This window comes from Emydura macquarii, unplaced genomic scaffold (assembly GCF_026122565.2).
Source record: "Emydura macquarii macquarii isolate MOO-44397 ecotype Brisbane River unplaced genomic scaffold, CSIRO-AGI_Emac_v2 contig_2473, whole genome shotgun sequence".
In the NCBI taxonomy this organism is placed as follows: domain Eukaryota; kingdom Metazoa; phylum Chordata; order Testudines; family Chelidae; genus Emydura; species Emydura macquarii.
Window position 1 is genome coordinate 36626786 of NW_027132610.1, and position 27767 is coordinate 36654552.

The 27767-nt window shown below is 38.7% G+C and overlaps 1 protein-coding gene across 3 annotated transcripts in view; it reads right to left on the bottom strand.

Moving 5' to 3' along the window:
* Positions 1-257: 257 nt before the first annotated feature.
* DACH1 (dachshund family transcription factor 1) overlaps positions 258-27767 on the bottom strand; it is a 436323-nt gene continuing 408813 nt past the window's right edge. For all 3 annotated transcript variants that reach the window (XM_067563215.1, XM_067563216.1, XM_067563218.1), the window contains one exon: positions 258-2991. In XM_067563215.1, the coding sequence (XP_067419316.1) occupies positions 2954-2991 (38 nt within the window). In that variant the 3' untranslated portion in view covers positions 258-2953. The remainder of the gene's footprint in view (positions 2992-27767) is intronic.

Below are 27767 nucleotides of genomic sequence, written 5' to 3' on the forward strand. Positions count from 1 at the left end.
ATATGGAAAATCTGCTTGTTAAACAATAACCACAGAGTGTGCTTTTATGATGTTTTTTCACCACAGTAATTCATATTAGAGATAGAAGCAGTTGCATGTTAAATAAAATCATTCAGCATTGTTCTCCACGCATTACAAAGAGCTGACTTATGTTGTTTTTAGATGCCTCCCATTAGAAAGTAAATATTCCTCTGATGTTATACATTTCACAAAATTTAATAAAGATGAACTGTAAATAAAGTCGCAGGGAGATTTCAGACAGTTTTATTAGCAGATTGTTGAAAAGAAAAAGAAAATTAAATACAATAACAGTAAACGTGGTTCTCACATTGAAACCAGGCTCAAATAACTAGGCTACCATAGAAAAATTTCCAATTCTTGCATTATGATGTAAAAACAGATTTTTGTACAGATTTTGTACAACAAAATTCGTAATAACCTTTTATCATTTTTAGAAAACTTTAAATATATAGATAAAAATAGACAATTTTCATAGGTCCTACATGAAGATGAGAATGTTCTGTTCCAAGGGCTTGCATAGAGCGCAAATGTGGTTATAATATAGAACAACTAGACATTATTGTCTTTAAGATTACAAAAGCATATAAACAATAACATGAGCACAACTTTTCTTCATAATCTATGCAAAAACAAACAAAACAAACAAAACAAAACAAACAAAAAGAACAACAACCCAAAACTTATGTAACTAAAGAGGGGCAAAGTTCAATTTACGGTAACATTTCATGAATTTTAATATTTACACCATTTTATTAAGCTCTTAATATCCAGTTTATAAATTGTTTCCCCCTTAATCCTTAACATTTCCATTTATGTACCAAGCCAAACACTGAGGCATTCCTAAAGGTCTTGAAAGTATATACTGTAAAACTATTAAACTGACTTACAGGTGTCTCTATGCAAGGAGCAGAGCAATGGCAGATGCTACTACATATTTCAATTGTAGGCTTTTAATTCTCTTTCAGATATGAATGATTCAAAAGCTTGCCACAAGTCCATCAAAATTTACAGTTGTTAACCCTTTAAAGACTGCATATGAAAAAACTGGAGTACAGAATGTCTGAAGTGTTCAAGCAACTATGAAAGAATCATGATTAAAAAACAATGTTACTATAAAGTATTTGGTAACAATATTTAATGAAAAATATTGCTCAATATTTCTTTAAAAAAAATTACCATGATGTGAACTCGTATATACAGCTTTTCTATTGTTAGAAAAGGATTGTGGAGGACTAAATCAGAGTGTACCAGCATTACAAGGAAAGACCTACAAACCATAGAAGCTCAGAGCCAGTGTTTACAAATCATTAGTTTTTTTTTTTACTTGGATAAAGGAATATCCAATCAGAACTACTTTGTAAAGAAGATTTTTTTAAAGTTAGACATCTTAAACATTTAAGATTCTGATATGTTTCCATGTAATAAATAACATTTCATATGCATAAAACATTAAAGATGAAGAAAGCATAACCACAAACCCTACAGTAACAACACTGATTCACAAAAATCAGTCTTTAAAGGGGTAACACAAAATTATGCAAAGCAAGGAACATAATGCTAGTATGTAATAAGCAGAGTGTTGCAGCTTACTTCCAGTTATCAGCACAAAGGTGAAAACACATTGTAGCTTTCATAAAGACAGTGAAAATAACACATAACCACCCTTCCCTAAGATAAGGTGAGGGAGGGACAATAGACTTCAACTGTATCACTCAGCTCTACGTGGTATTGGACTGATACATCAAGTGTTTGTTAGGTTTTCTTTTTAGCAACATTGACGTAATATGATATTAACATATAAAAATATTTCTGGCATTTTGACTTGCTGCTCAGCCACAGTCCATTCTTAAAAGTGCTGTTTCAGGGCACTCACCAGGGCTCAATATACAAATAAAAGTGGCTGATATGGAATTCTGACTCGTTACCAGATGCTTAAGATCTCATTCATTAATACTGTGACTCCAGGACAAATATTTACATGCCTGCATGCGTTAAAACTAGAAAGGCGTCTTTCTGACAAACAGGGTGACAAAACATGTTATCTAAAATGTTCATTTTCCTAAACGCTAGTATTCTACTGCATACATAATACCTTCCTGGTGTGGTTTGTGTTTATATACTGTACACATGACCAACAGTTTGAATAAGAAGCAAAGTCTTTTGTTTTTTTCATAAACCCCTGCCAGTTTAGAATGAGAAATTATTACTCATTTTATTTTTCTTTATGTTTATTTTAGGAAAAGAGACTTTGTGAACAGTGAAACAGTTTTGCTTACATTCAGCATTTTTTACTCTTAGACACAATTTCATTTCACTTCATGTGGTCTAACATCCATATGTTGGTCACTCGGAAAGCATGTGGAAAAAAACGTCTTTAGAAGAAAACCCACGTTGGTAGAGTTTGAAAACTGAATCTAACAGTTTTTTTTCCTTTTCCTTTTTTTTTTTTTGTAGGAATCCTCTTATGCCCCCTTACAAGTTTACTTCTGAGCTGTCTTGCTGGTTTAGGTGTGACATAACAGTTTGTAAGTGTAGGTGGACGCTGCTGGAAGGATCACTTGATGTGCTCAAATACAGAGGATTTCATCAGAGGAGGACAGAGTTTTCATTCCATTAAAAAGAGAATGCTAGGCCTTGTTCTGAGTGGTCTGTCACTTTGTGTACAAGGGTCCTATAGCAAAGCTGCAGTTTTTGACTGTAAGAAGTGTGAAACTTGTACATTTACAAACATTGTTTAGGTCTCTGGTTTGAGCCACAGGTGGTAACCAATGGAGGACACTCTTGCAGAATGCTTTAAACTTCTGAAGAACATTGATACACAAAGTTAAGGAAGTTTCTTTGAAAACCCTTTGTTTTTGTAGAACTTCCAAATAGTGAATGCCTTACTGCAATGTTCTTTACCATATCACAAATTGCTTCAGCAGGAAAAAATTCAGTACATGACTGTGGTTTTCAAATAAAGTCTTCCATCTAAAATAAGAAAACAAACATTTTATTTAAATATTCATTCCTGTACTGTATCAACAGAAATAGCAGTTTGTAAAATATATAATTGCAAAATTTCATGTGTTGTAAAACCATTTTAAATTAGCAATGTTATCAAGAAATCTGTTGTGATCAAGAAATCTGTTGATCTGTCACTGATGTAACATCACCTATATATATTCAAAATTAACTCCATCAATAATGGAGTATAATAATAACTCCAGTTTGCAAGATTTGAACACTGTTTGCAAGATTTGTGCAACTATTCCTAATGCCTGTAAAGCCTTAATATATGTTGCATTCATATCAGTGCAAGGAGATTGGGAAAGTAAGTGGAGCTTCTGTGCATATATTTTTACTGATATGTAAACTTAACTGAGTACTACTGAACAGCAATTACTTCCTTCATGGTCGCAGAGCAAAAATATTCCTGCATGCAACCATGAGTACTCCCATCACTAAAGGCATAGCTCATATCTCATTCTTTAGCTGTGTTGTTAAATATACCATGTAATGTAACCATTCTGCACATTTGTAGCTATTTATATAGAACCCAGTATAGGATATTTAATCAGTATCAGTGAGCCTTTTCATCCATAAAGTGAGATTAACTAAACAATTACTTTGTTAGCGATGCAATCACCTCTCTCAACTTTTACCATCCAACAGAGAAACAGAGATTCAAGGGGCTGTGTGTGTGTGGGGGGGAAGATCATGATAAATATATAATAAGTTATTTGAGTCAGTAACACTGGAAATAAAAGCACTGGGATGCATAGAGCCTTCTTCCCAAAAGCATTTTTATCTGATTTACAAGTATAAAGCAAAGCCTACTACTTTATGGGTATAAGATGTAAGATATATAGCTCTATGTATATGTATATGTCAAAATGGGAAATAAACAACAAGCTCATGGGTTCATTCTTCCTATACTGTCCTGTGTGATAAAAAGTGTATGTCCCCTGGCTCTAAACTACTGTGATTGAGGCAAGTTGTGAAGTACATTAATCATGTACACTGGATAATTATAAAATACCCAGCCTACCCAGGAACCTCAGAGTACTACACACCTGTATTTGAAGGCATAGGCAGCACAGAAGTCCTTTTGGTTCAACCCTTGTATACCAACAAGTATTTGCAACATGTTTTTCAATTTCAACCTGGTTAATCTGAGTTAGTCTGTAAAGTTCACATTAGGAAAAATTAAAGCCAACAATTCAGTGCGATGCAGATTTATTGATAACCAATGAAGTCTTTCAAATACTCAGACACCTGCATAAACCACCTGCATCAGTGAAATGATCCTAGTATAAATATTGAGAGAAATAGAAAGATGTTTCACGGAAGAGCAGCTGAAAATACAGCACAAATGTAACTGACCAAACTCTGTCCTCATGTACACCCCTTCCAAGCCCATTGTCAAGCTTCTGTGGTGGCTGCATAGGGAAAGAGGGCAGATGTAGCACCTATTATTCTCTTCTCCTGCAACTGTTCTGCCCATTTTCTCTCTGCTTTTCCTTTCCCCTCTATTCTTAATTTCATTTCCATCACTTTTCTTCACCTTTTCTCCCCTGCACTCCTCCCTGGCCCCCTCCTTTTTCCTGAAGTTCCAACCCTTTTTCAGTGGAGTAGACAATCCTTCCACTGCCTACCACTGCTTACTCTCTGAACCCTTTCAGTGTTCTCTTTGCTCTTTATGTTCTTTGTGCACTGGAAATAGAAAAGAAATGGAGTAAGGCCTCAACTTAAAGGATTTTTATTCTTCTGTGATGCATGAAGTGCAATCAAAATGTTTGTGAGAGTCCTGGGGTGAAAAAGAATGAACATGTGAAAATTAGCCCGGTAAATATCAAAACTGGAGGTATGATAAAAACCTATTTAAAAATTGTAAAACATAGGATGGCTGGACCCGCTAGTGGCTATAGTTACATAGAATTCTACCACACATACTGAATAAATAGCAACAATAGTATAAAAGCTGTCTCAGTACCTCTGTAGGAGAATTACTTTATAGAATATACCAGCACTTTGGGTATCTTGAATGTGTGCATACTAATGAGTGCAAGGCATAACTCCCAGGCTGTACATTAAGATATTCTAAATTCAGTGACTTATATTTTATTTGACTATACTTGGTCTTTACATGCCTTTTAAATAAAATGTTTAGTTTCAAATATTCTCTATTAAAAATATGTCTGTAGGGTGCTGAACCCTTGTAACCAGAAGCATGAAACAAAGTATATGTAAAGAAGAGCAATACATTTTAAAAAGTCATTGCTTAAAGACCCAATCTGGAACTGCAGTTGATGGGAGTTTTTTAAACAGGAGCAGGATCAGGCCTTGTGTTTTCCATCTAAAGTCAATAAGACAATATGTATGGAAGTCTTAAAAAAAACCCTGTCTCCTTTATAAAGTCAAACACATACTTGTTTTTAAAACTTACTATCTTTTAAAATATGATGGAAAATATAATAAAATATAAACCTCATTGTTCCTCAACCAGACTTACTGTAGATCATAAAATGTTCAGTTATATACCTTTATATTGATAATGACCTTAAAATGCTATATATGAATTAAGTATCTGATCTAATCTTATGGTTAGGTTCCTTATAATACATCTGGATTATCTATTAACCTGTTTTACTAATTCTTTTAACAGGTGGACAAATGTAGCAAGCATGAAATATGTCACCTGTAAAATATATGCCACCTGTCATGGTTGCTCTAGATTAGCCACTTTAAAGATTAAATCATACTTAGTAAGAGTTTAAAGGGTTCCAGAAATTACAAAGTATTTTATTTAATTTTTCAAGATTTACAACAGGAGGGATAAGATGTAAAAATGAACAACTTTTTCTTTACGTCCCATTGCACCAAACTGGGCTTTAAAAATATATATAATATCTACATCAAAGCACTCTTCTCGAAATACTGCTCATGGTGAATTTAAAAGCAGGAGAAAGAGAAGGAGATTTTGTAGGTTTTATATTCTTCTCCAAGTATACATGCTCTATATAGCAAATCATCTCATGCAGCTACTTGTAAAGAACAAACAGGCAACTAGTCCTCCATCTCAGGGATTTGGTGACATCAACCACAAGAGCAAATGTTTAGTGGCCTAAGAGTTGCCAAAGCCCTGAGAAGGAAAGATAGCTTCACATTATGAAGATGTCCAGTTTTCACCAGATCTAATACATTACTTATATCTGATCTCCTCTTCTCCCCTTTCCTTTCCTCAGATTACCCATCTCCCCATCCCATAAAGATCTCACCTTTCCTCTGTCCAAGCTCCTCTCTCTAAGTTCCCGCTGGAGTGACTGGAGCCCACCAAAGTTGTTAACAAAGTAATCTGGGCCTTATGAAGGTGCTGACAAAATTCCTGTTTAGACCCCACTTGAGTGTTATCATTAGTAGGTTTTCCTAACTCAGAGGAGTATACCACAAAACCCATAAAACCCAAGGGTTTAACAGTGCCTTGCATGCACATTATATTACATTTTATCGGATTTAGTATATGTATATTTTATATACAGGCACACAAAGATATTGTGTATACTGTTAACACACACATATTATATCGTTCCACAGACAAATATATACAGATAAACTCTACCAATTTTGCTTATTGTTCTATGTACCTGTCTATAAGGATGGAGTGTGTCTTTGTCACAACGAACACTGTTTTCACAAGGTACTTTACAACACTAAAGGTATGCATGTTATAACTTCACAGTAATGCTTCCCACTCTTAATGTTTAGGTATAAAATACAAATTAGGAAAATTGTGGTGAGTTGCTGAGTAAAAGCACTTATCATTAGCAGAATTTAACCGTGTTATAATTGGTCTCCTGAAAATGTCAATGTTCAGCAAGATTGAGTAACTAAAAGGAGCTTGCACAATGTGAAAATGCTAACACTCTTAACTCTCATATTTGTTTTTGTTTGCGGAGGATGTGACAGGAGTTATAGTCTGGGCAAGGGAGTATTTAATTTTAAGAAAAAATCTTTTTAATTAAAACTCATCTTGAGGTTTTTGAATAAACATGCCCAAATAGTTACAAGGTCAGAAATGTTATGGACAAAAAAACAGTTTTGACCTAATGCTTCAAAAGGACGGGGTAGGGAGGTTTGAAGTAATACATATGCCATGAAATGCATCCCCCTTGAGAAGTAAACTGGGGAACATTTACATTCACATTTGTGTAATGTGTGCAACATTTAGATTCTAAGGGTCTACAAATTCTGCTGAATAAAATGCAACTATATTCCAGTATTATTTCTGTTAACTTATGCAACTGTAAAAGTGTGAAATCTATATGAAATTTCAAGTGTAGATTTAGGTTGTAAAATAAACAAACAAACAAATAAATAAAATAAAATAATCCTGCAGTTAAATCAATGCCAAGTAGAATGTAGCATGCAAAAGAGGATTGTCACTCTTGGGATGTCCCACTGAGACCAGAATATATTGTATATTACAGATACTATACTGATGGATGCTTTAGAAATGTGCATATTGAAAAATAGCCATTATTATTATAGTAAAAGTACCTTGCAATCCTGATAACCGTGGTTTATGAAAATCCATGAGTCCACATCCAATATACCTGCACTCTGAGGATATGTCTACACTGTGGACTCCGTGGCGATCGATGCAGCAGGATCGATTGAGTGGGTCTACATGACCCGCTCATGTAGACCTGCTCCATCTATCCCAGATGGCCTCTCCGGTCAATGCCGGTAATCCACCTCCCCAAAAGGAGTAAGGGTGTGTCGATGGGAAGGTGTCTCCCGTCGACGCAGCACTGTGAAGATGCCATGGTATGTCAGTGTAAGTATGTCGACGGGAGATATGCAAGCTATGTTATGTAGGTTGCATATCTCCCATCAACTGCAGGCAGCAGTCCTGAGTCAACCAACTACCATCAATAGAGGGCTACTGAGCAAACTCTTTGTAGTGATAGGCTAATTCCAAGGGAGTGAAGAGCTGTTCTGACTATGGAAGTAGGCAGAACATCTATGTTCTATTCCCAGCACTACCACTCATCTACTTAGAGAAGTCATTTCATCTCTATGTGCTTCTACTTTCCTTTTGTCTTTCTTTTCTATTTAGATTGCAGTAAGGGGAGGGACTGTCTCTTACTATGTCTGTACTGTGCCTAGTAAAATAGGGCTCAGACCTTAGCTGAGGTCTCCAGAAGTTACCATAATAAAAATAATAAACTAACACATTGCCCTGATTTTATTTTAACTGAAACGATAGATTTTTCTAATACTGCTAAAAAAATCCATTTGAAGGCCACCTCCTTTAATGGCTGTTGAAATGAGCTGAGCTCAGAAAGACCTTTGCAAACCAAAGAGTACCATACAACCAACAACCAGAGGCCCAAACCCTTGCTCTCAGTGAAGTCACTGGGAATGTTACATGGGAGATCAATGGATGCAGGATCAGGCCCATTGCTACCACATCCTAGATACTTTCAAAAATGTTAATTTTGATTCTAGCCAGCTGATGCAAATACAATGCATCTCTCCCTCTCTCTGCAAATAGGGTGGCATGCAGGCAAGTGAAATATCACACCAATATAAGTTAATGTAATACACATTTTGTGACTTAAGAGTCATTATGGTGTTTTGTCCTCAACATTTTATACACTACAGTACTAGAGTGCAAAATATCATGATCCATCCTCAGTTCAATGTAGTAAAAGAAATAAAATATTAGTGACATAAAATGGGGCTACTTTTATTTAAATAAAAGAAAAGCTGTTCACCTGAGTTAAAGAACATAATAAATAGTGTTTCCCGTTAGGAAGTAGCTTTATTGAAAATGGCAGCTATTTTCTCAGAAGTTATTTCCAGACACCTGTAATCTAATGAGGTTTATCCCTTTCAAAGAACAGTTGTACGTGCATGCCCAAATGCACACAACCTCTTCAGCCCAGAGCTGATAAAAGCACCAGCAAGCCACAGCTAAAGCACTTTTAAATTATATAACCGGCTGGTTTATTTGTTTTAATAAGATGGAGGTAAATGTGAATCAAAGTGTTCTTCTAACCTTTCATTCAACCTGATGTTTTAATCATTTAGAGGAAGAAATAATAATAATAAAGGATGGCAAACAAATAGCAATGATTCATGTGATGTTTGACAAGAAAACAATGGGAAGTCAAAAGAAACGCAAACATTGTAACAGATGGAAGGGATCTGAATTAAAATGTAACTCTTCTTCAAAAAACTTAAAAGGAAGCAGCTAATTAAGGGTGAAATCTATTTTTTGCCTACTCTTCATATATTTTATTTAAAATACAGACAAAAGAGGATTTATTTGCCACCAAAGCAGGAAGACACAGAAATGGGAGTCTGAAAGTTTAACCATGAGAAAGCCATTTATGATGAGGGTGATGTTCTTTCAGAGACTACTAAATCAAACAGAGAGTATAAGCCTCGCATTTCTAAAGTGAGTTCACTTCATCAACTGTGGCTAATTATTAATCTTTACAAAAATAATATGTCCAGAGTGTAAAAGACTCCTCCTGGGTACAAGGTCATCAATAGCACTGAAGCCCTTTTGTTGGATTTAGGTGGGGGGGAGGTCAACTGAGGGAGATGATAGACTGGTCTTCACACCACTGCATGCCAAAAAGAGGGTCTCTGCGCTAATCCAAAATGGTTGGCGAGAAGAGAGGCAGGTCAAGGATTGATGTGCAGATTACACAGAGCCAGTACCCATAACCTGTCAAGAAAACAGGACTGAGGAAGAGAGGGCAGGACTGGAATGTAGCCTGCTAAAGAGTTGAAGCTGGTGGATTTCATTCACCAACGGTGCAAAAAACTAAATGTTTTCCCAGGTTTTATGCAGAGACCAGAGCTGGCGCTAGGTATAAGCAGACTAAGCAATTGCTTAGGGCCCCAAGCAGCTCAAGGGGTCTCTTTTAACTATTAGTATGTGTTGGGGGGGGCTCCCCAAAATATTTCTGCTTAGGGTCTCCAATGGGATAGCACCACCCCTTGCAGAGATAGATGATTTTCACTCAGCATTTTCAATAAACTCATGCAGGCTCGAATGTACTTAAACACACAGAGCTAAATGCGACCCCAATTTGCCTTTGTGCAATGCCACTGAATTCTACACATTATTTCCAAATTTAGCCCTTTGCATACTGTGAGTAAATGTCACTTTCCTACTAAACATTCACTTACAGATAGCGTTGTGCTAACATTTCATGTTAACATGCAGGGGAGTGGTATTTTCATACCTACCTTTTTGAACTCAAGATTTTATACTCCAGTAGTTTACATTTTGCACTCAAATTTCCAGAGATTAAAATATAAAATGGAAAATGAACTGCCTAGGTTTTTGTAGTTTCTTTGAAAATTAAAGTGAAACCTCCACTATGTCAGGATCTTCTTCTTTCAATAGTTTTCCTATGTATTTTCATTATTTATATTTTTTCAATCACTTCATAATCACATTGGATTAAAAAAACCAGTTACTAACCTTTCGTAACTGTTGTTCTTTGAGATGTGTTGCTCATGTACATTTCATGTTAGGTGTGTACATGCCCATGTGCATGGCTGCTGGAGACATTTTGCCTTAGCAGTATTCGTAGAGCCGGTCCTAGCACCCTCTGGAGCCCCATGCTCATACTGTGGTATATGAGGCGCCGCCAGCCCTGCACCCCCTTGGTTCCTTCTTGCCATCAACTCCAATGACAGGGACGAGGACAGGTCATGGAATGGACATGAGCAACACATCTCAAAGAACAACAGTTATGAAAGGTTAGTAACCGTTTTTTCTTCTTCAAGTGCTGGCTCATGTCAATTCCATATTAGATGAATCACAAGCAGTAGCCCTGGTGGTGGGCTCACAGATCATGGATGTGCCATTTATAATACTGCTCTGCCAAAGCTGGCATCATTTCTTTCCTGCTGGGTAATTAGCATGATGGGTCACAAAGGTATGGACCGAAGACCAAGTAGTGGCTCTACAGATATCTTGGATTGGCACCTGTGCCAGGAAGGCTGCTGACAATGCTTCGGCCCTGGTAAAATGGATTGTTATGATCGCTGGTGGAGGTACCTTAGCTTGCTCATAGCAAAACTTAATGCAAGAGGTTATCCATGAGGAGATCCTCTGGGAGGAGACCAGCAGGCCTTTCATCCCATCTGCTATTGCAACAAAGAGTTGGGTCGACCTGTGGAAAAGCTTAGTCCTTTATATGTAGAAGGCCAAGGCTCATCTAACATCCAGGGTGTGCAACCTATGTTCCTCACTGGAACTGTTTGGCTTTAGGAAGAACATCAGTAGGAATAAGTCCTGGTTATTGTGGAACTGTGACACTGCCTTTGGTAAGAAGACTGGGTGGGGACGCAGCTGGACCTTGTCCTTATAGAACACTGTGTAGGGTGGTTTTGAGGTGAGTGCCCTGATCTAGGAGACCCTTCACACTGAGGTAACTGCCATCAGGAAGGAGCCCTCAAGGAGAGAAGCAAGAAAGAGCAGGAAGCTAATGGTTCAAAAGGGGGACCCATGAGTCTGGATAGCACTAAGTTCAGGTCCCAGAGTAGTACTGGATCCCTGACCTGAAGGTCAAGCCTCTTCAGTCCTTTCAGGAATCTGATCACCATGTTGTGGGAAAAGACTGATTTAACTTGGATCAGAGGAAGGAAAGCCGAAATAGCTGCTAAGTGGACCTTTAGAGACAAGAGGGCTAAGCGTTGTTGCTTGAGGTTCAACAGGTCGTCCAATATGTTCTGCATTGAAGTCTGGATGGGGGACAGGCTACGGTCTGTGGCCCAACAAGAAAACCTCCTCCATTTGGCCAGGTATGTCAGTCTGGCGGAAGGTTTTCTGCTGCCCATGAGGATCTGCTGAACTTGCAATGAGCAAACCCGCTCTTCTGCATTAAGTCATGCAGTAGCCATGCCGTCAAATGAAGGAAATTCAGGTCTGGGCGCAACAACCGGCCGTGATCATGGAAGAGGAGTTCTGGCTGAAGTGGAAGCTTCCACAGAGGTGCTGCTGAGAATTCCAGCAACGTACCAAACAGTGCTGTTGTGGCCACGCGGGGACTACAAGAATCAATGTCACCCTGTCTCGCTTGATTTTCAGAGGAACCTTGTGAACGAAGGGAATCAGCGGGAAGGCACAGAACTGTGCCCTGTCCATGGGAGCAGGAAGGCATAGGATAGAGAGCCCTGGGAAAGCCCACAGAGTGAGCAGAATTGGTGGCACTTCCTCTTACTGGAAGCGAACAGGTCCACTTGAGGAATTCTTTTGGAAGATCATTGTGACAACCCTTAAATGGCAAGACAAAAAAGATCTGCTGAGGAGATCTGCCAGAGCATTCCTGGCACCTCGGAGATGGGTTGCCATGATATGAATGTAATTCTGCACACAACGGTCTCACAAGCGGAGGGTTTCTTGGCATAAAGCTGACCAAGAGGCCCTGCTTGTTGATGTAGAACATCACGGCGGTGTTGTCTGTTAGGATCTGGACCACGCTGCCTGACAAATAAGACAGAAATACCTGGCAAGTCAGATGTACTGCCTTGAGCTCCCTGACATTTATATGGAGGGAGCGATCCTCTTGGGACTAGTGCCTCTGCATGCTGAGATCATTGTGGTAGGCTCCCTACCACAAATCTGAGGTGTTGGAGACCATCATTGCCGAGGGTGATAGACTTTGGAAGGGCATCCCCTTCAACACTGAATGAGTGTTTGTCCACCAGGTAAAGGATGACAGGACGTGCAGGGGAATTGTGACCACGATGTCCATACCATGCCTGCTCAGGCCTAGACTGACACCAGCCATGACCAGACAGGGGTCTGAGGCAGAGATGTGCATGTTGGACCACGTAAATGCAAGTTGCCATGTGGCATAGAAGCTTGAGGCAAGTCTGGGCAGTCATGAGAAGATGGGCTTGCACATATAAGATGAGGTCTGTCATGACTCAGAACTGGATCTCCAGAAGAAATGCTCTGGCTTGTGTGGAGTTGAGGACCGCTCCTACAAATTGTATCTGCTGGACAGAAGATGGAATCATTTTTTTCTCGTTTATGAGCAGGCCCAGATCTTGGGAAGTGGCTTGTGCCATATTGAGGCTGTGCTGGACCTGGGCTTGGGAATTGCCCTTGATGAGCCAATCATAGAGGTAAGGGTAGATGTGTATTCCTTGATGCCTCAGGTAAGCAGCTACTACTACCATGCATTTTGTGAAGACCCTGGAGGCGGATGAAAGGCCAAACCGTAGCACTGATGCTTGCCCACCATGAAATGGAGGAATCTTCTGTGTCCGTCAAAAATTGAAATGTGAAAATAAGCATCTTTTAGGTCAAGGATGGCATACCAGTCATCTGGATCCAAAGAGGGGCTGATGGGGGCCAGGGACACCATGAGGAACTTCAACTACTTGAAATACTTGTTGAGGCAACTCAGGTCTAGTATATTATTGCCAGTTTCCCCCTGGAGGCGGATGCCTTGACCAGCTCAGTCGCTCTGACCAGAGATCTCGGGGTGGGTGGCACCAGGAAGGCCATAAGGTCCCTTGTTGCTTGAAATGCCAGAGGAGTAGATGGCACCCCAAGGCAAAGGGGCCCCTTCTGCTCTCAGGAGTCAGGAGTGGTTCCATCAACCCTGGAAAGAGTTTCAGGCAACTGACCTGACCTGACACAGGTGCTTTGCCTGATCCCACCTTCTTAGCTTTCTTCGGTGCAGGGGAGCACCTATGGTCCGCTCTCTTCTTTGCTGCTTCTTCAGCTCCAGCAAAGGCGAACAGCACCACAAGGGGCTTGGTGATGGCAGGGCATTGCACTCTGGTGGTGACGTGCTTGGCACTGATTCCAAGTGGGATGGTCCAGAGGCCAGTCTGAGTGCTGCCTCCATCAACAGGGCTTTTAAGGCAGATACCCCTGTCCTTTTTAGTTTGTGGTCAAAAGCACTCACAAATTTTACTCTTGTCCATGATGTGTATCTTCCCTAAACACTTTAGGTAACTCTTGGGAGGGTTGTTTAGTGTAAAGGGATTATGACACACGAAACCCAGTTTGAAGACCAGGGAACTGGGCATGCCCCGCCTGGGGCGGACATCCCTAAGGGGACCACTAATTCTAACTTACAAACTAACTAGAACTATATACAACAAACAAAGGCAAACTATTGATTGAGGCTCTTGTTGTCGCAAAGAAGAAAGTAGCTCCTGCAGCCGTCACTGGTGGAAAGAAGGAACTGAGGGGGCACAGGACTGGTGGCTCCTTCTGTACAGTGACATGAGTTCGGGACTCCAGAGGGCACCAAAGCCGGCCCTCTGGATACTGCTAAGGCAAAAAATCTCCAGCAGCCATGCACATGGGCACGCCGACACCTAACATGGAATCAACCTGAGCAAGCACTCAAAGAAGAGGTCTGACCTTTGGTAAACTAACAATTCCTTTAAATACCTGAACATATCTCCTATTATTTCAAGATCATTCAGATGACCTAGATCTTGCATTTTAAGTACACAGAAGACACTGCTGTGGCAAGGTGAAACATATTTTTTTAAAGAAAGATATAAAACACTAGTACACGATCTTGTTATTGCTTTGTGAACGCGGCTGTTGTTGTTCTGTTTGTACGAGCAGAATAAAGGCACTTCTAGGAAAAAGAAATACAATAGAGTTAATTACTTACAATCACTGAACCTGCATCTCTCAGGCACTTCATCCTGGTCACTTGTATTAAAAAAAACCCAACACTGAGGAATTCTGTATTATAGCATGAAGTCATTGCTAAATATAATAAGCTCGTGACCCTGCACAGCTCATTGTGTTTAATTCACTTTGTGTCACAGTGCGAATAATTCTTATGCTGATCAATTTTACAAAAGTTCTACATGACCTGTATTTCTCAGATTTAAGTTCCAGATAAGCAAACGCCTTACTTGCTACGGTGCTTTCAGAAGTACAAAGAACAAAGTTATTTTTTTAGCAGAGTGGCAAGTAGTCTTGGACTTGTTATGATTGGATGCTGAAAGGTCTGAGCATCAGAACTTAACTGTCTTTTCCTTAAAGTCTACGGATTGCTTCCTCTCCCCATATTTTGTTCTCAATTTTGTATCCTCTCTCTACAGTTCCCTTCAAATGGTCATCATTTTAGATGACCATCACCTGCCTAAATAAATCCTATTGCTCCAAAACCTAAGACATAAAAATAAATCTTGAACCAGGTTTGAAAAACAATTATTTTTCTTTTCTGGGAAGGACAAAAGGGAAGAGGATGAGATAGTTCTATTGTATTTACACTATACAAATGAATTTTCAGTGAAACATGGTAGAATGGCTCTCGCTGGAACTTTCCAACAATTATTTACTCTTGTGCTGAACCCAAGCATGGAAAATATCTGTACAAAGGAAATTCTTTTGCCAAAGTTAGGAGGTAGTGAAAAAAGATGTACGACACAATGAAAGATCTCTTCCATCCTTAACTAGAACTCCCAATACTGATGTAATTAATGTACATATATTCAGAAGCCATACAAATGCAGTGCTAATATCTATAAAGTTCACGACCATTATGAAAGTGTGCAATGAGTCATGGTAGCAAGGGGCATTATTTCCATATAAATAATGGCTTGTTTTTATATGGAAATAATTCCCCTTGCTACCATGACTCTTTGGTTACTGTCAGCAGTGCATTATGGCTGGCATGCACCAAAGAAGTTAGGTGCCAAAGTCCTTGTTTTAGGGGTTTAAGTCCCAGTTTCAGGAACACTGAAATGCACAACATTCTCACTGAACACAGTTGGCACCTAAACTCACTAAGTTTTTGAAGGAAAAGCTCCCTCAGCATAGAATCATAGGACTGGTAGGGACCTTGAGAGTCTTCTAGTCTAGTCCTCTGCACTCAAGGCAGGACTAAGTATTATCTAGACCATCCCTGACAGATGTTTGTCTAACCTACTGTTAAAAATCTCCCGTGACGGAGACTCCACAACCTCCCTGGGCAATTTATTCCAGGGCTTAACTACCCTGACAGTTAGGAAGTTTTTCCTAATGTCCAAACCTAAACAGCCCTTGCTGCAGTTTAAGCACATTGCTTCTTGTCCTATCCCAAGAGCTTAAAGATAATAATTTTTCTCCCTTCTCTTTGTCACAATCTTTTATGTACTTGAAATGTACTATGCATTTATGTCTCTGGCTCTGAGCATGCACGCGGATGCCTATCTCCTGTGTAAGTGCCAGAACAATTCACAAATTGGGGCCAGATAGGCATTCAGCCACCTAAATCACATGTCCCTAGTGAATTGACACAAAACAGCTGGGAAGGTGGGCAGAGGACCTTCCTCATAACTTTGAGCCCAGTAGTTAGGGAACTCACCTGGGATGTGGGAGCGCCCTAGTTCAAGTCCCCTTCCAACAGCAGGAGAGATGGTATCTTAGCAGGGATCTGCCAACTCTCCGGTGAGTGCACTAATGTAAGGCAAGCTGCCATGACTCATACCTCCAACAGTGCTTGCAGTGACTCAGCCCTCAGGTATGCCATAGCAGCCTATCCCTGGGCAGGGCCTGGCTCAGATGACCCCCAGGAACAGGTATTTCACTGACACTGTCAGAGCTTCAAGTTAGTTTGTGGAACAGCACTACCGCTCCTGCTACCTCGCAGTGTGACAGACTTCCTAAGCTTCCAGCCTGCCCTTGATCCTGTTCTTGTTCCAGCCTGGGCAAGCCTTGTCCATGCCCTACTCTGACCTTGCTGCAGCCCTGATCCATTCCACTCCTGCATCGGCCTCCTGCCCCAGACCCTCAGACTGTCTCCAGCTTGGCTCCAACCTTTGCCTTGCATCTGGATTCCTGATACTGATTTGGCTTGTCCATGGACTCTGACCTCAGTTTTGACCCATGGTCTATCCCTGGACCCTGGTTTCAGCACTACCCTTGGTCTGGTACGGACCCCATGTATGGCTTTGACCACGGCTCCAGCCACCAGGCCTGACTGCCTGGAAACAGAGCCTGACAACTAAGCCTGAGATTGGTTCCTGCAAAGTAACCAAGCAATTCCAAAAATGTGTGATGCTATGTAGAGTAAATGCCATTAACACCATTAACTAAGTGACAGACTACTGTTTTGATGGTTTCAGATTACATTCTTTCCATATTACAAGGAACTAACAAACATGATCATTTTCCTGCTTTCATTCATTTCCATTTATTAGGATGGCACTGCAAAATCTCAGAGGGTTGCTGCCCATTTCATTCAATATGAGATAGGCATTTAAAGAAAGATTTAACTTTACTGCTTACACTAGCTTGCGTATATCAACTGTGATGCAAGCAACCATACTCTGACACCAATTCCACATTAGCATCGCATTTTTCTTGAATTCACAACTATATTTGTTCTCATTTCAGTGCCAAAAAAGAATCACTGCCAATACAAATCGTGGAAGTATAGTCATATGAGGCTGTACAACAGATAGATTGCATTGCAGCAAGCTTATGGAAAATCCATTAAAGTTGCATGGGATGTCAAAACATATGTGAAATAAGCATGCTGCTTTTAGGTATTCTGTGTGAAAGAAAGCTTATGGAAGACAATGGCACCAGGCAATCAGCTCCAGAACAAGACCCAAGGTGATAGAAACCAAACCACAAGTCATGCCTTAAGAAATGAGCAATGAACTAAAGTCACACATAAGCCTGACTACAAAATAGAAACACAAATAGATCAAGATCCTGGCTCTTTACATAAGCGACATAGCTGCAAAACTGGGAAGAAAAAAAAAAGCCAAGTAATCCTTATGACAACTTCAAACTGAAAGATGTGTATATGGATTAACTTTGTAGTTAGCCATTAAGGAACTTTTTGCTTTCTCTCCTATATTGAATGAAAAAATCCACATTTTAAATTGCAGGGAACTATTATTTGTCTCACAAGCGCTAATGCTGACCCAGATGGGTAGTTTTATAGTTCAAAATGCAGACTGGTTCCCCTGCTTGATTGATATACTTTCATCTTGGGCATTTTTTAACACATGCACTTACATACTTCAGTGATAGCAGACCACTTTCTGTGTCCTTATCAGAGGCAATACTCTTCAGGATAGATATCGCAACATTCCTCTTCTCCACCACTCCCAGCAGCAGCCTGATGGCAGAATCAAGGAGCTTTTATGGCAGACTGCTGTCTGATTAGAATTTGATGCCATCAGAGGCTTCTCTAGTAGTGGTGACCCAGAAAACATGGCATGGCATGTCATGAAGTCAAGTTTTTTTCTACCACTTTTCTATTCTTTTTTGCCTTCCCACCCACCTCCTTTGGACAGTGGGGAGAAGTAAAAAGGGGAGAGGAGTAAAAAAAGAGAGACAAAGGGAGGAAAATATAAAAGCCAAAAATGGAAAGCCAAAATGAAACAGCAATGAAATCACTCCTTTAAATATGAGAAAGGTTTACAGAAAATGACCTACATCTTTATCATGATCTTTGCAAAGTTGGACTCAAGAGAGGAACTATTTCCTGCATTGGATGCTTAGGGTCAGGCTCCGGAAATGTTCCTTATATAGGTGAGCCCTTACCCTCATGACTAGTTCCACCGAAGCTAATGTCACTATTTGTGTAAATAATTAAGTTCTCACTAACATAACTAAGGTTTTCAGTGAGACCCATAATACTTAAAATGGCATAATTTTGTTCTGGTAGTTACTATTTTATGATGATCAGCAGAATATTATAGCACACAAAAAAGTATAAATCTGAACAATGGACCTGAATCTCCATTCAATTATATCAGTTTTAGATGGTATATCATCAGTGAAGCCAGAGTCAGGGCCAATGACTTAATTTTTGCTTTCAATTCATCAGCATGCAACCATACTGTACTTGTTTCAATGACTGTGTATATCTATGTGACAGAGTGAAAAGCTGAAAGAGAGTAAATTATTACTGCTCTTTATTTTATGTTTGTATTCAATATAGTTTGATTACTTGAAAGGACTTGTAGCCAACATATTCCAGTATGAAACAATATCATGAAAAATACATGTCTCTTAATGCAAGGGTTGCACTGACAGTTTGTTATAGGCAAAATCTGCAGAATCAACAAAGAGACTAAACAAACAAGTCAAAAATTGAACTATTTAATATAGCACTATATATTTTTAGCAATCTCTATTCTAATTTCATGTACATAAACCAGCACTGTAAATGTTTCGGTCCTGGCTTTATTACATGTTTTTCCAAGGCCAGTCCCAACCCTTTGTGATCCATCCTTTATAACTACCATGACAAAATATGCTCTTATTCCATTGCTACTTTTTCTAAGCTATTAGAAACCACATCACTTTTTAACAAATAAAGCTGACACGACTATAATAGAAAAAGTGTTCCTTTTACCATTAATGATACACAATTTATGTTACTCAACTAAGAAAAATAAAACTACATGGCATTATTATTATATATGCTTCTGTCTCCTAGAGGTCCTTCAGGTGTTATGGAACCTTGGGATCCTCCTTGTAAAGAGTCAAAAAGCTAGTTTTTAAAGCTGGTGGTCTATTCTATACAACAAATTTTCTTCTTTACTGGCCACTGGCTACTTCATGAAGAGAATGTGTATTATAGATATATGCTGACAGCAAATCCTAACTGAAGTTTGAAAGGGATGCTGACCAGGTATCCTTCTAAATGTGTTAATTGTAGTTCCATTTCCTTTACACTTTTATTGATTGAACGAATGATCTATTTTATTTATTTTCAAAAGAGATAAAGTTACTATGAGAGAGGGGGGTCAAACTCCAAATCAAATATGTGGGCAAGTCTGAGCACTGGAACAATCTGAGGCCTACAGTAACTCTATAAATTGTTTTATGCCACCATGCTAAATTACATCAGTATAAGAATAACCATTGCTAAAATGTATAACTTCTAAAATTAACCTGATAGCTTTTGGCATATCTCAGTAAGTCTGAAAAGAAGCTTTTGTTTGTATTGATGACTTTGGAAATAATTAAGCATTTGAGTAATTTAATGTAAAATACCCTGAAAGGGAACTACAGCAGATATGTGGTGGGGGGAGAGGAGAGTGCTCTGGGCTTACCTAAAATCAGTGATGAATGTTACAAGAGGCATAGAAAAAATGTTCTCTCTCGTTTTCTCTCTCCATCATGCTGACAAGAAAGCGCAATGATGAAGACTTACGCATCAAGTACCCATGCAGTCATCACCTTTGGATACTTTAAAGTTGAAGGAACAGATTACAGTGGTCCCTTCTGGACTTTGAATCTATGACTTCTTAGCAGGTGTACAGTTGGCATAGCTCTTAGCATACTTGGCACTTTCTTAGCACACATCTACTGATAAAAGAAGATAAGACTAGTTGAATAGGGATTGTCCTAAATTAAGACACAGTAGGAATTCCATTAGAAAAGCTTAGAAAAAGTTTCTCTTTTACAGACAATCACCAATTTTGAGTTTCTAGGCAGTTTTTTTAATCCACTTGGTTATTCTCTGAGGTTTTGCTTGGTTGATAATCTTTGAAAATCTAAGAGCAAAACTTGCTTTTTGGATATGCACTGCATATCTCTTATCCATAAGAACTATGTGCTGAAGTCCCACTGAAGCAATCGAAGTTCTGTGCATGGAATAAATTCAGAGTACACAACAGAGATTGACATGCTAGTTGGAGAGGAAAATATTACCATTGCAATATAGCACTCACTGGTTTTACACAGGCCTAAAAAAAAATTCAAATAAGTTAGTTTAGTAATATTTTCCTATATTTAAATCCATGCTGTCAAGCTTTATTCAAATTAAGACTATAAACTATTCCCTTGCTTAATCCCAATAAGTAGTTCCTGGCATATCCCACACTAGATGTCAAACAAACCAGTCGATAATTGGTTGTTGATAGATATAAATTGCTGTATCTTGTATCATCTCTGTTTGCCACTTTCTAATCACTGGGAATCTGATCAGTCACCAAAGAACACATAAAAGGATCAGTTAATAATAACAGTTGCACTTCTATAGTGCCTTACATTAATTAAGTTTCACAAAACCCTTGTGAGATATGGAAGCACTGAGCTACCATGGAGAGGTCAGCAGATAAAGGCGCTATGCAGCTGGTTATGGTACAAGTGTTTGGTTGAAAAATGAAGAAATCACGCAAAACTATAAATTATTTCATCTTATTATTTAGCAGCAAAAAAAACCATACCCAAAATAGCTCTTATTTAAATCTGGCTCTGAACTGAAATCAAACAATTATCTCTTTCTGGATTCAAACAAGGATAGTGCTTCTACCAATCTATGCTTTTCACCCCTGTCCTATCACTAACTATATCCCACAATCTACTCATTACTTGCACCTTGACTTGGTTTTGGATGAGAAATGGCCTCGGCATACATTATTTCTAGAAAGGATTATTCCATTCAACACAAAGCTATGGCAAAAGGACACAAAAATCTACAATGATAAACTTAAAAAATCAACTATTGTCCTGCCATCGTAAGCAAGCCAAAATCCAGTGAGCCTCCACTAGCCAGCTTCAACTAACACATACATATGTACACAAGGGAAGGTGATGAAAAACAAACAGAGAAACCAACTACCAAGTATCTGTGATACTGGAAATATTCTTTCCTGTCTCCATGTTCACACAGAAAGCCAGTGGCAGAGCTTAAATGAAATTCCAGACCTCCTGACTCCTGGTCTCTCATGCTAACAAACTTAAATTTTTAGGGGTGAGCCATTTTCTGAGATTCAATTACTAATTTACTACAATTTATTTTTTTCCCCTTGTGTTTTGTTACATTTCATGAATCTATACTCATCTCCACCCACTTCATTTCCACACATTTTTGTCCTCATTTTTATTTGAGTCTTTGTAGTACCCTTTGATTTGTCTTCCCCCAGTTTTGTGTGTTCAGCCTCACAGTGTCATGTCTTGTTGAAATAAACCCAGTCAAACAGCTATAGGGTTAATGATCTTTTATTAGCAGAGTTCCAGCAGTCTATTCTAAACTAAAGATGCATGCTCTAGAACAACTTCCAGCAGTGTATAGGCTCTCAGGTTATAATATTCTGTGCTTAAAGGGTAACATCATTACACCCAGCAGCAGACGAGAATGATCATGTATGGGGATTGTTCCTGAACTGATATACAACTGCCCTTTTCCTAGCAACAGCAGCTGCATGAAACTGGTTAAAGTTCAGCTACTACCATGAATTTCATGTTCCTGCTGCTGACAGTGTTACCAGGCAAGCAATGGAGCACAGACACAGTCACACTCTTTGGACATTCTATGCAATTCTCGAGTTTATTTCTGATAAAAAATATAAGTGAGTGTGTGTGTGTGTGTGTGGGGGGGGGGGGGGGGAGGGGGGATAATAATACTTTGATTCCATACACACTTTAAATCAGTTAAATCTGCCTTTTCTTAATTTCTCTCTCTTCTTCACTAGTAAGTACAGTCTCTTAAATGTTTCTTAAATAGCTCCTACTTTTGTATCCATAAAAGACTGATTCATAATGTCTGTCATAGGCCTAAAAAAATGTACTTAGATTTATTAATCTGTTTTTAAACTCCTGTGCAAGGATTTAAGCATGCAGGGCATATTCAAAAATGGTGCGAACTTTATTGTGCATTTCCATAGTACAAATTCAGGTTCTTTGTACACTAAATCGCCAATCATTTGCCTGGTTCAAGTATACTTTTATTAGTCCAATAATACTGTACTTATCCTTGAAAACATGAAACTCCAGTTCATAGATCTTATTATGTACAATGTTAGATTTTGTATGGCAGCAATTTTGTATTGTAACCATACTTTATTATCACTACCTGCCCCTTCACATCTCCTGCAATATTAGCTAGCTGATACATTACCTTGGGATGTAGGTGGTCCCCTTCTATAATAATAGCCTTAACCTTTGTCCCTGAAAGACTAATCATTGTCCTTTTAGATCCATCCCTTTTATAGAAATTGCTTTCTGCAAAGTGCTTCATCACACTTCATCTCCTAACACTTCTCCATTCAGATTTTGCATAACAACATTAACATTCTTTGCACTGCACAGTCTCACCCACTGAACACCCCTCTGCGCTGGATGCTACCTCAAACTTGTTCACCACAACCTTTACTATATCTAATTCCTCTGTACTACCTTTCCTTAGTATTATTACCCTTTATGTCATTTGGTTTAGCCCATGTTGTGTCATTAACATTCTCAACAGTAACTTACACAGCTAGTTTTCCTCTGCTGTTACTATTTGTGAATTTAAAACAAGCCAGGTACTCCCTATCAGTATTTTAATTATTGTCCTAAAACCCCAGCCCTTCTTTCTAAATCTACTATTGGATCTGAATGTAATATCAGATCTGTTAAGTATCACAACTGAATGACAATGCTCACAAAAATGTGTATTTGTCTCTTCATCCTTAATAATAAGAGTAATATGTCAAACAAAAAGGAAAAGCAAACTTGAGCCTGCACTCATTGAAAATCTCATAGACAAAGTGAATATAGGTTTTCAAATTTTAAATATTGCTGTAGTCAAAATTATATAGAATGTATAATAATGAGTTTATTTTTCAGATGGTGTAAGCCTAGAGATTTTTTTGAACACTTCAATTATAAAAACATTTAAAACATACAAACTTGTGCAATTTTTATTTTAATGAAGATGAGAAGTTCATTAAAGAAGATAAATATTTCATTAGATGTTAAATAAAACAAAGAGATTTTTTGGCTTCTCTCAGCACAAAATTCCTTTGAAAGATTAATTAATACATGCAAATTATGCAAATTAGACCCATGCAAATATTTTATGAAGACAATTAAGGGAACCATTAATTACTGCTTTTTTTGCTTCAGTGAGATTCATTCATTTAATTTTAATTTCACTTTAACTGTTTTGATGTATAATCTTGCAGCTAAGAACTTTATCTTTCCTGATGGGTCACTTAAATTTATAAATTTCATCAAGTGAGCAGCAACAGAAATCTGTACAGATATTCTCTGGGCTATGTTTAGCATCAAGAGAAATTTTTGACAATGCACTTCTAGAAACTGGAAAACTAAAAGAGAATGTGAGCTCATTCTTGGACAAGGTTCAACTGCTGGAAAAGCAATTAATTTGCTTTGGCTGTGCTAATATAGGGGAATTAGAAAGTGTGACACAAGACAAATAGAAATAATTAGTTCTCCAAAATGATGTTCTCATTAATATGGTTTGAACAGTAGAAATAAAAAACATTATTGTGGCTTGTCTGCATTCTGTCCCTAGCCACAGGAGGTAGAATAATGCAAGATACAGCATTTTTAACCTTTATAGTCTATGCGGTAACAGTGTTTATTTTCATTTTTCATTTTGATGTTTTTGGAAAAGCATATTATGCACTTGATCCTGCAGTCCAAGTCCAACTAAAGGAAGCCTGCAGGATCTGGCCCTATATTTCTAAGCTGTTTTCTGTCTGAGAAAATATGAAGCTATAAATATAACTGACTGGGTTTTTCACAACTATACACTCAAAGTGCTAAATTTCAATATTGTGCATTTAAATCATATTTTATGACATTCAGAACACAATAATGTATAATGTGCTTATACTTTAGTTTAAGCTACTGTGTAAAGTGTAACATTAACTCATCAAAAGTTTTTATAATGTCCTCTTCTATATTTGATAACATAAAAGTTTTCTTTTTACTTGAATATTAAACAGATAGGCATGCATTTGGTAGAGTACAGGAAAGCAAATTTCTTGCTGTGTATCTCCTAATGCTTATTCCTATTCAGACCAAGTAAGTATTGGTATTATATCAAGTAGTGAAACGGCTGGTCATAGAAATAGGTCATTACAAAAGCTGTTAAGAACCCTGCTTACTGATAACACATATTTTTTGGAACTCCACAGAATTTAAACTTCATAGTAATGCTACAGTATATTGTACTCTCAAATTATTATGAGTTACAGTTTTCCTTCCAATAATTTGCTATGCCTTGCATCTGTTCTGCCATGTCCCCGTGAAAGGAGCGTGCATGCGTGATCCACCTAACAATGCTCTCCCATGTGCATATTGTTAATCTGAGGTCAAATATTAAACGGTGATGCTGTCATTTAATTCGGTTTTTCTTTCACTGAACTTGTAAATCTACAGTATCTGACTGAGCTGGGGACTTTTCTATTAGAATCCAACAAGGGGCGTGCAAGTAGAAGTGGGCATGCCTGGTTCCCACTTGATATTAATGTAGGAGCAGCCATTAAGGAGAGACAGCCTCCAATTATCACACTCTTCCGCCCAGAAAACCTAAGAAAACATTCAGGGCTCTTGTTATGAAGTCAGCAAAGAGTGTTAAAACCAGTCCTGTTTAAGCAGTAGGCTGTCATCATGGAAACAGTTGCCAATGGAAGTTGGGAACAAGGACTTTGCCCTGCAGCACTTATAGGAGACCATGGGCCTGTCTTATACCTTGCATAGTCATTTACATCTGTGCAAAGTGGATGTAAAACTGCTAACATCCTGATCTGGGAAGTCTTTGTACCTGCTTTGCACATGGGTATATGACTATACAAAGGGCAAGGCAATGAAGAATGAGGCCTTATGTCTTTTATGTTTTCCCTGATGACCACTGATACTGTTAAATAAATTAGCCTCTCATTGCACTAGTTAGCCTATTAGTGAACTTGTTTTAATATCTGTGTCTGTGCTAAAGGTTTGTAATGACCTTTACCTAGCCAAAGATCAAAAATCATCTTCTTTGAGATATCAACTACCTTCAACACAGTCAACCACACTATTCTTCTTGAAATCTTGTCCTTCTTTGGCTTCCATAACTCTGTCTTCTCCTAGTCCTCCTCCAACCTCTCTAATTGCTCTTTCAGCATATCCTTCAGAGGATCCTCCTGTGGGCTCTCCACAGGGCTCTGATCCCTTCTCTTCTCCCTCTACACCTTATCTCTGGGTATTCTCATCTGCAAACACAAATTCAATTACCATCTCTATGCTCACTGTTCATTCATCTACCTCTCTACTCCAGACCTGTCTCCCTCTGTCCACATGAAAATCTCAGCTGGTCTCTCCAACGTCTCTTCTGAGTCATCTAGCTCTCCACTCAAGCTCAGCATAGTTAAAACAGAGCTCTTAATTCTCCCCTCCCCAAAATCCTCCCTCCTACCATCTTTCTTGATCACTGTGGAGAGCACAATCATCCTGTCTGTCACTCAGGCATTATCTTCGACTCAGACTTCCCTTTAGGTCTTCATATACAGGTTATATCTAAATCTTGCAGACTCGTTCTTCATAACATCCCTAAGATATGGCTCTTCCTATCCATTCACAAGGCTAAAATGCTTGTCCGAGCTCTCACTACTGCAATATTTTTTCTCTAGCCTTGACAAATTCAATCTGGTCCCCTTGAGAATGCTATTGCAAAGATAATTTCCTAGCCTATCACTTTGACCATGTCACCCTCTCTTTGCATCCCTATGTTGGCTCTCCCTCCTCTATTACATCATAAATAAGCTACTTGTCTGCACTTTCAAGGCCCTTCATGGCCTTTCTCATTCTACCTATCATCTCATTCACTACTGAGATGTCAACTCCCACCTCCAATTGGTCCATGGTGACAGCCTCCATCACCCACTTGTTACATTTTCAAACAAACACCCTGTGCTTTCTACAGAGCTGCTCCCTATGCCTAGGAGAAACTTTCTGTGAACTTCTGCCAAATTAACACATCTTCCTCTTTCCAAACCATCCTTAAAACTCTCCTTTGCTGTGATGTCTATAAAAAAACATGACAACAGTTAGGCTGCTGGTGTGCCGATACCACTGTGTCGTGCTGATCAATATGGTCTCATTGTTTCCCTGTACTTCCCTATCTTTCTGTCTTTAGCCATCTTTTGTCTCCTATCTTATATGTAGATAGTAAGTTCTTTGAGCCAGGGACCATCTTTTGTTCTGTATTTGAACAGTGCCTACCACACTAGGGTCCTGGTCCATGTCTAGGGGTCCTAAGCACTATGGTACTATGTATAAATAATAATAATGGTAAGTGGTAATATAAGTATGGCAATCAAGCTATTAATGAACAAATCCTGCCTAGAGAACTGAGCCAGAAGGCTACCATACAGGAATTGTACATAAAGTAGCTGGGGGGTGGGGGGGGGGGGGGGGAGAATGAGTGCTTTACCCTGGGGAAACTATACAATACTGTATATTGTGAACTCCCAATTCTTCCAACTTCTCTCCAGGTTACGATCTACAAAACAATTATATTACAGCCATCACTTTGGCACCTAAATGCCTATGAGAGTTTAACATGAAAGTTGACAAATATATTTTTTTGTTCTTTCCTCAAGTACATAGAGAAATATTTAAAGGTTTTTGAAAATATATTAATATTATCATGATCTGAGGAAAGTTAAATTGCAAAGCTGGCATTCCCATTTCATTTTATTAAAAGATTCACAATCATTCTCAGCGCCTGAGGGAATTCCACACCTGCAGGCAAGCTAGCAAGAGAGCACCATTCTAGGTACTCAGATGTCTCCAGTGTTGAGGTACGACTTTACCATACTGCAAGAAGCAGTCTATAGTGGTAGCTTTCACGCACTCTATTGAGGACCTTAATGATCAGAACCAGGATTTTGAACTTGATCCAGTATTCAGTGGGGAGCCACTATAGTGTGGGAAGCATCAAGGCAATACGTGTTTCTGTGTGTATGAACCATCTGAAGCTTTTTCAAGGATTGTGTGTTCATTCCCAGATAAC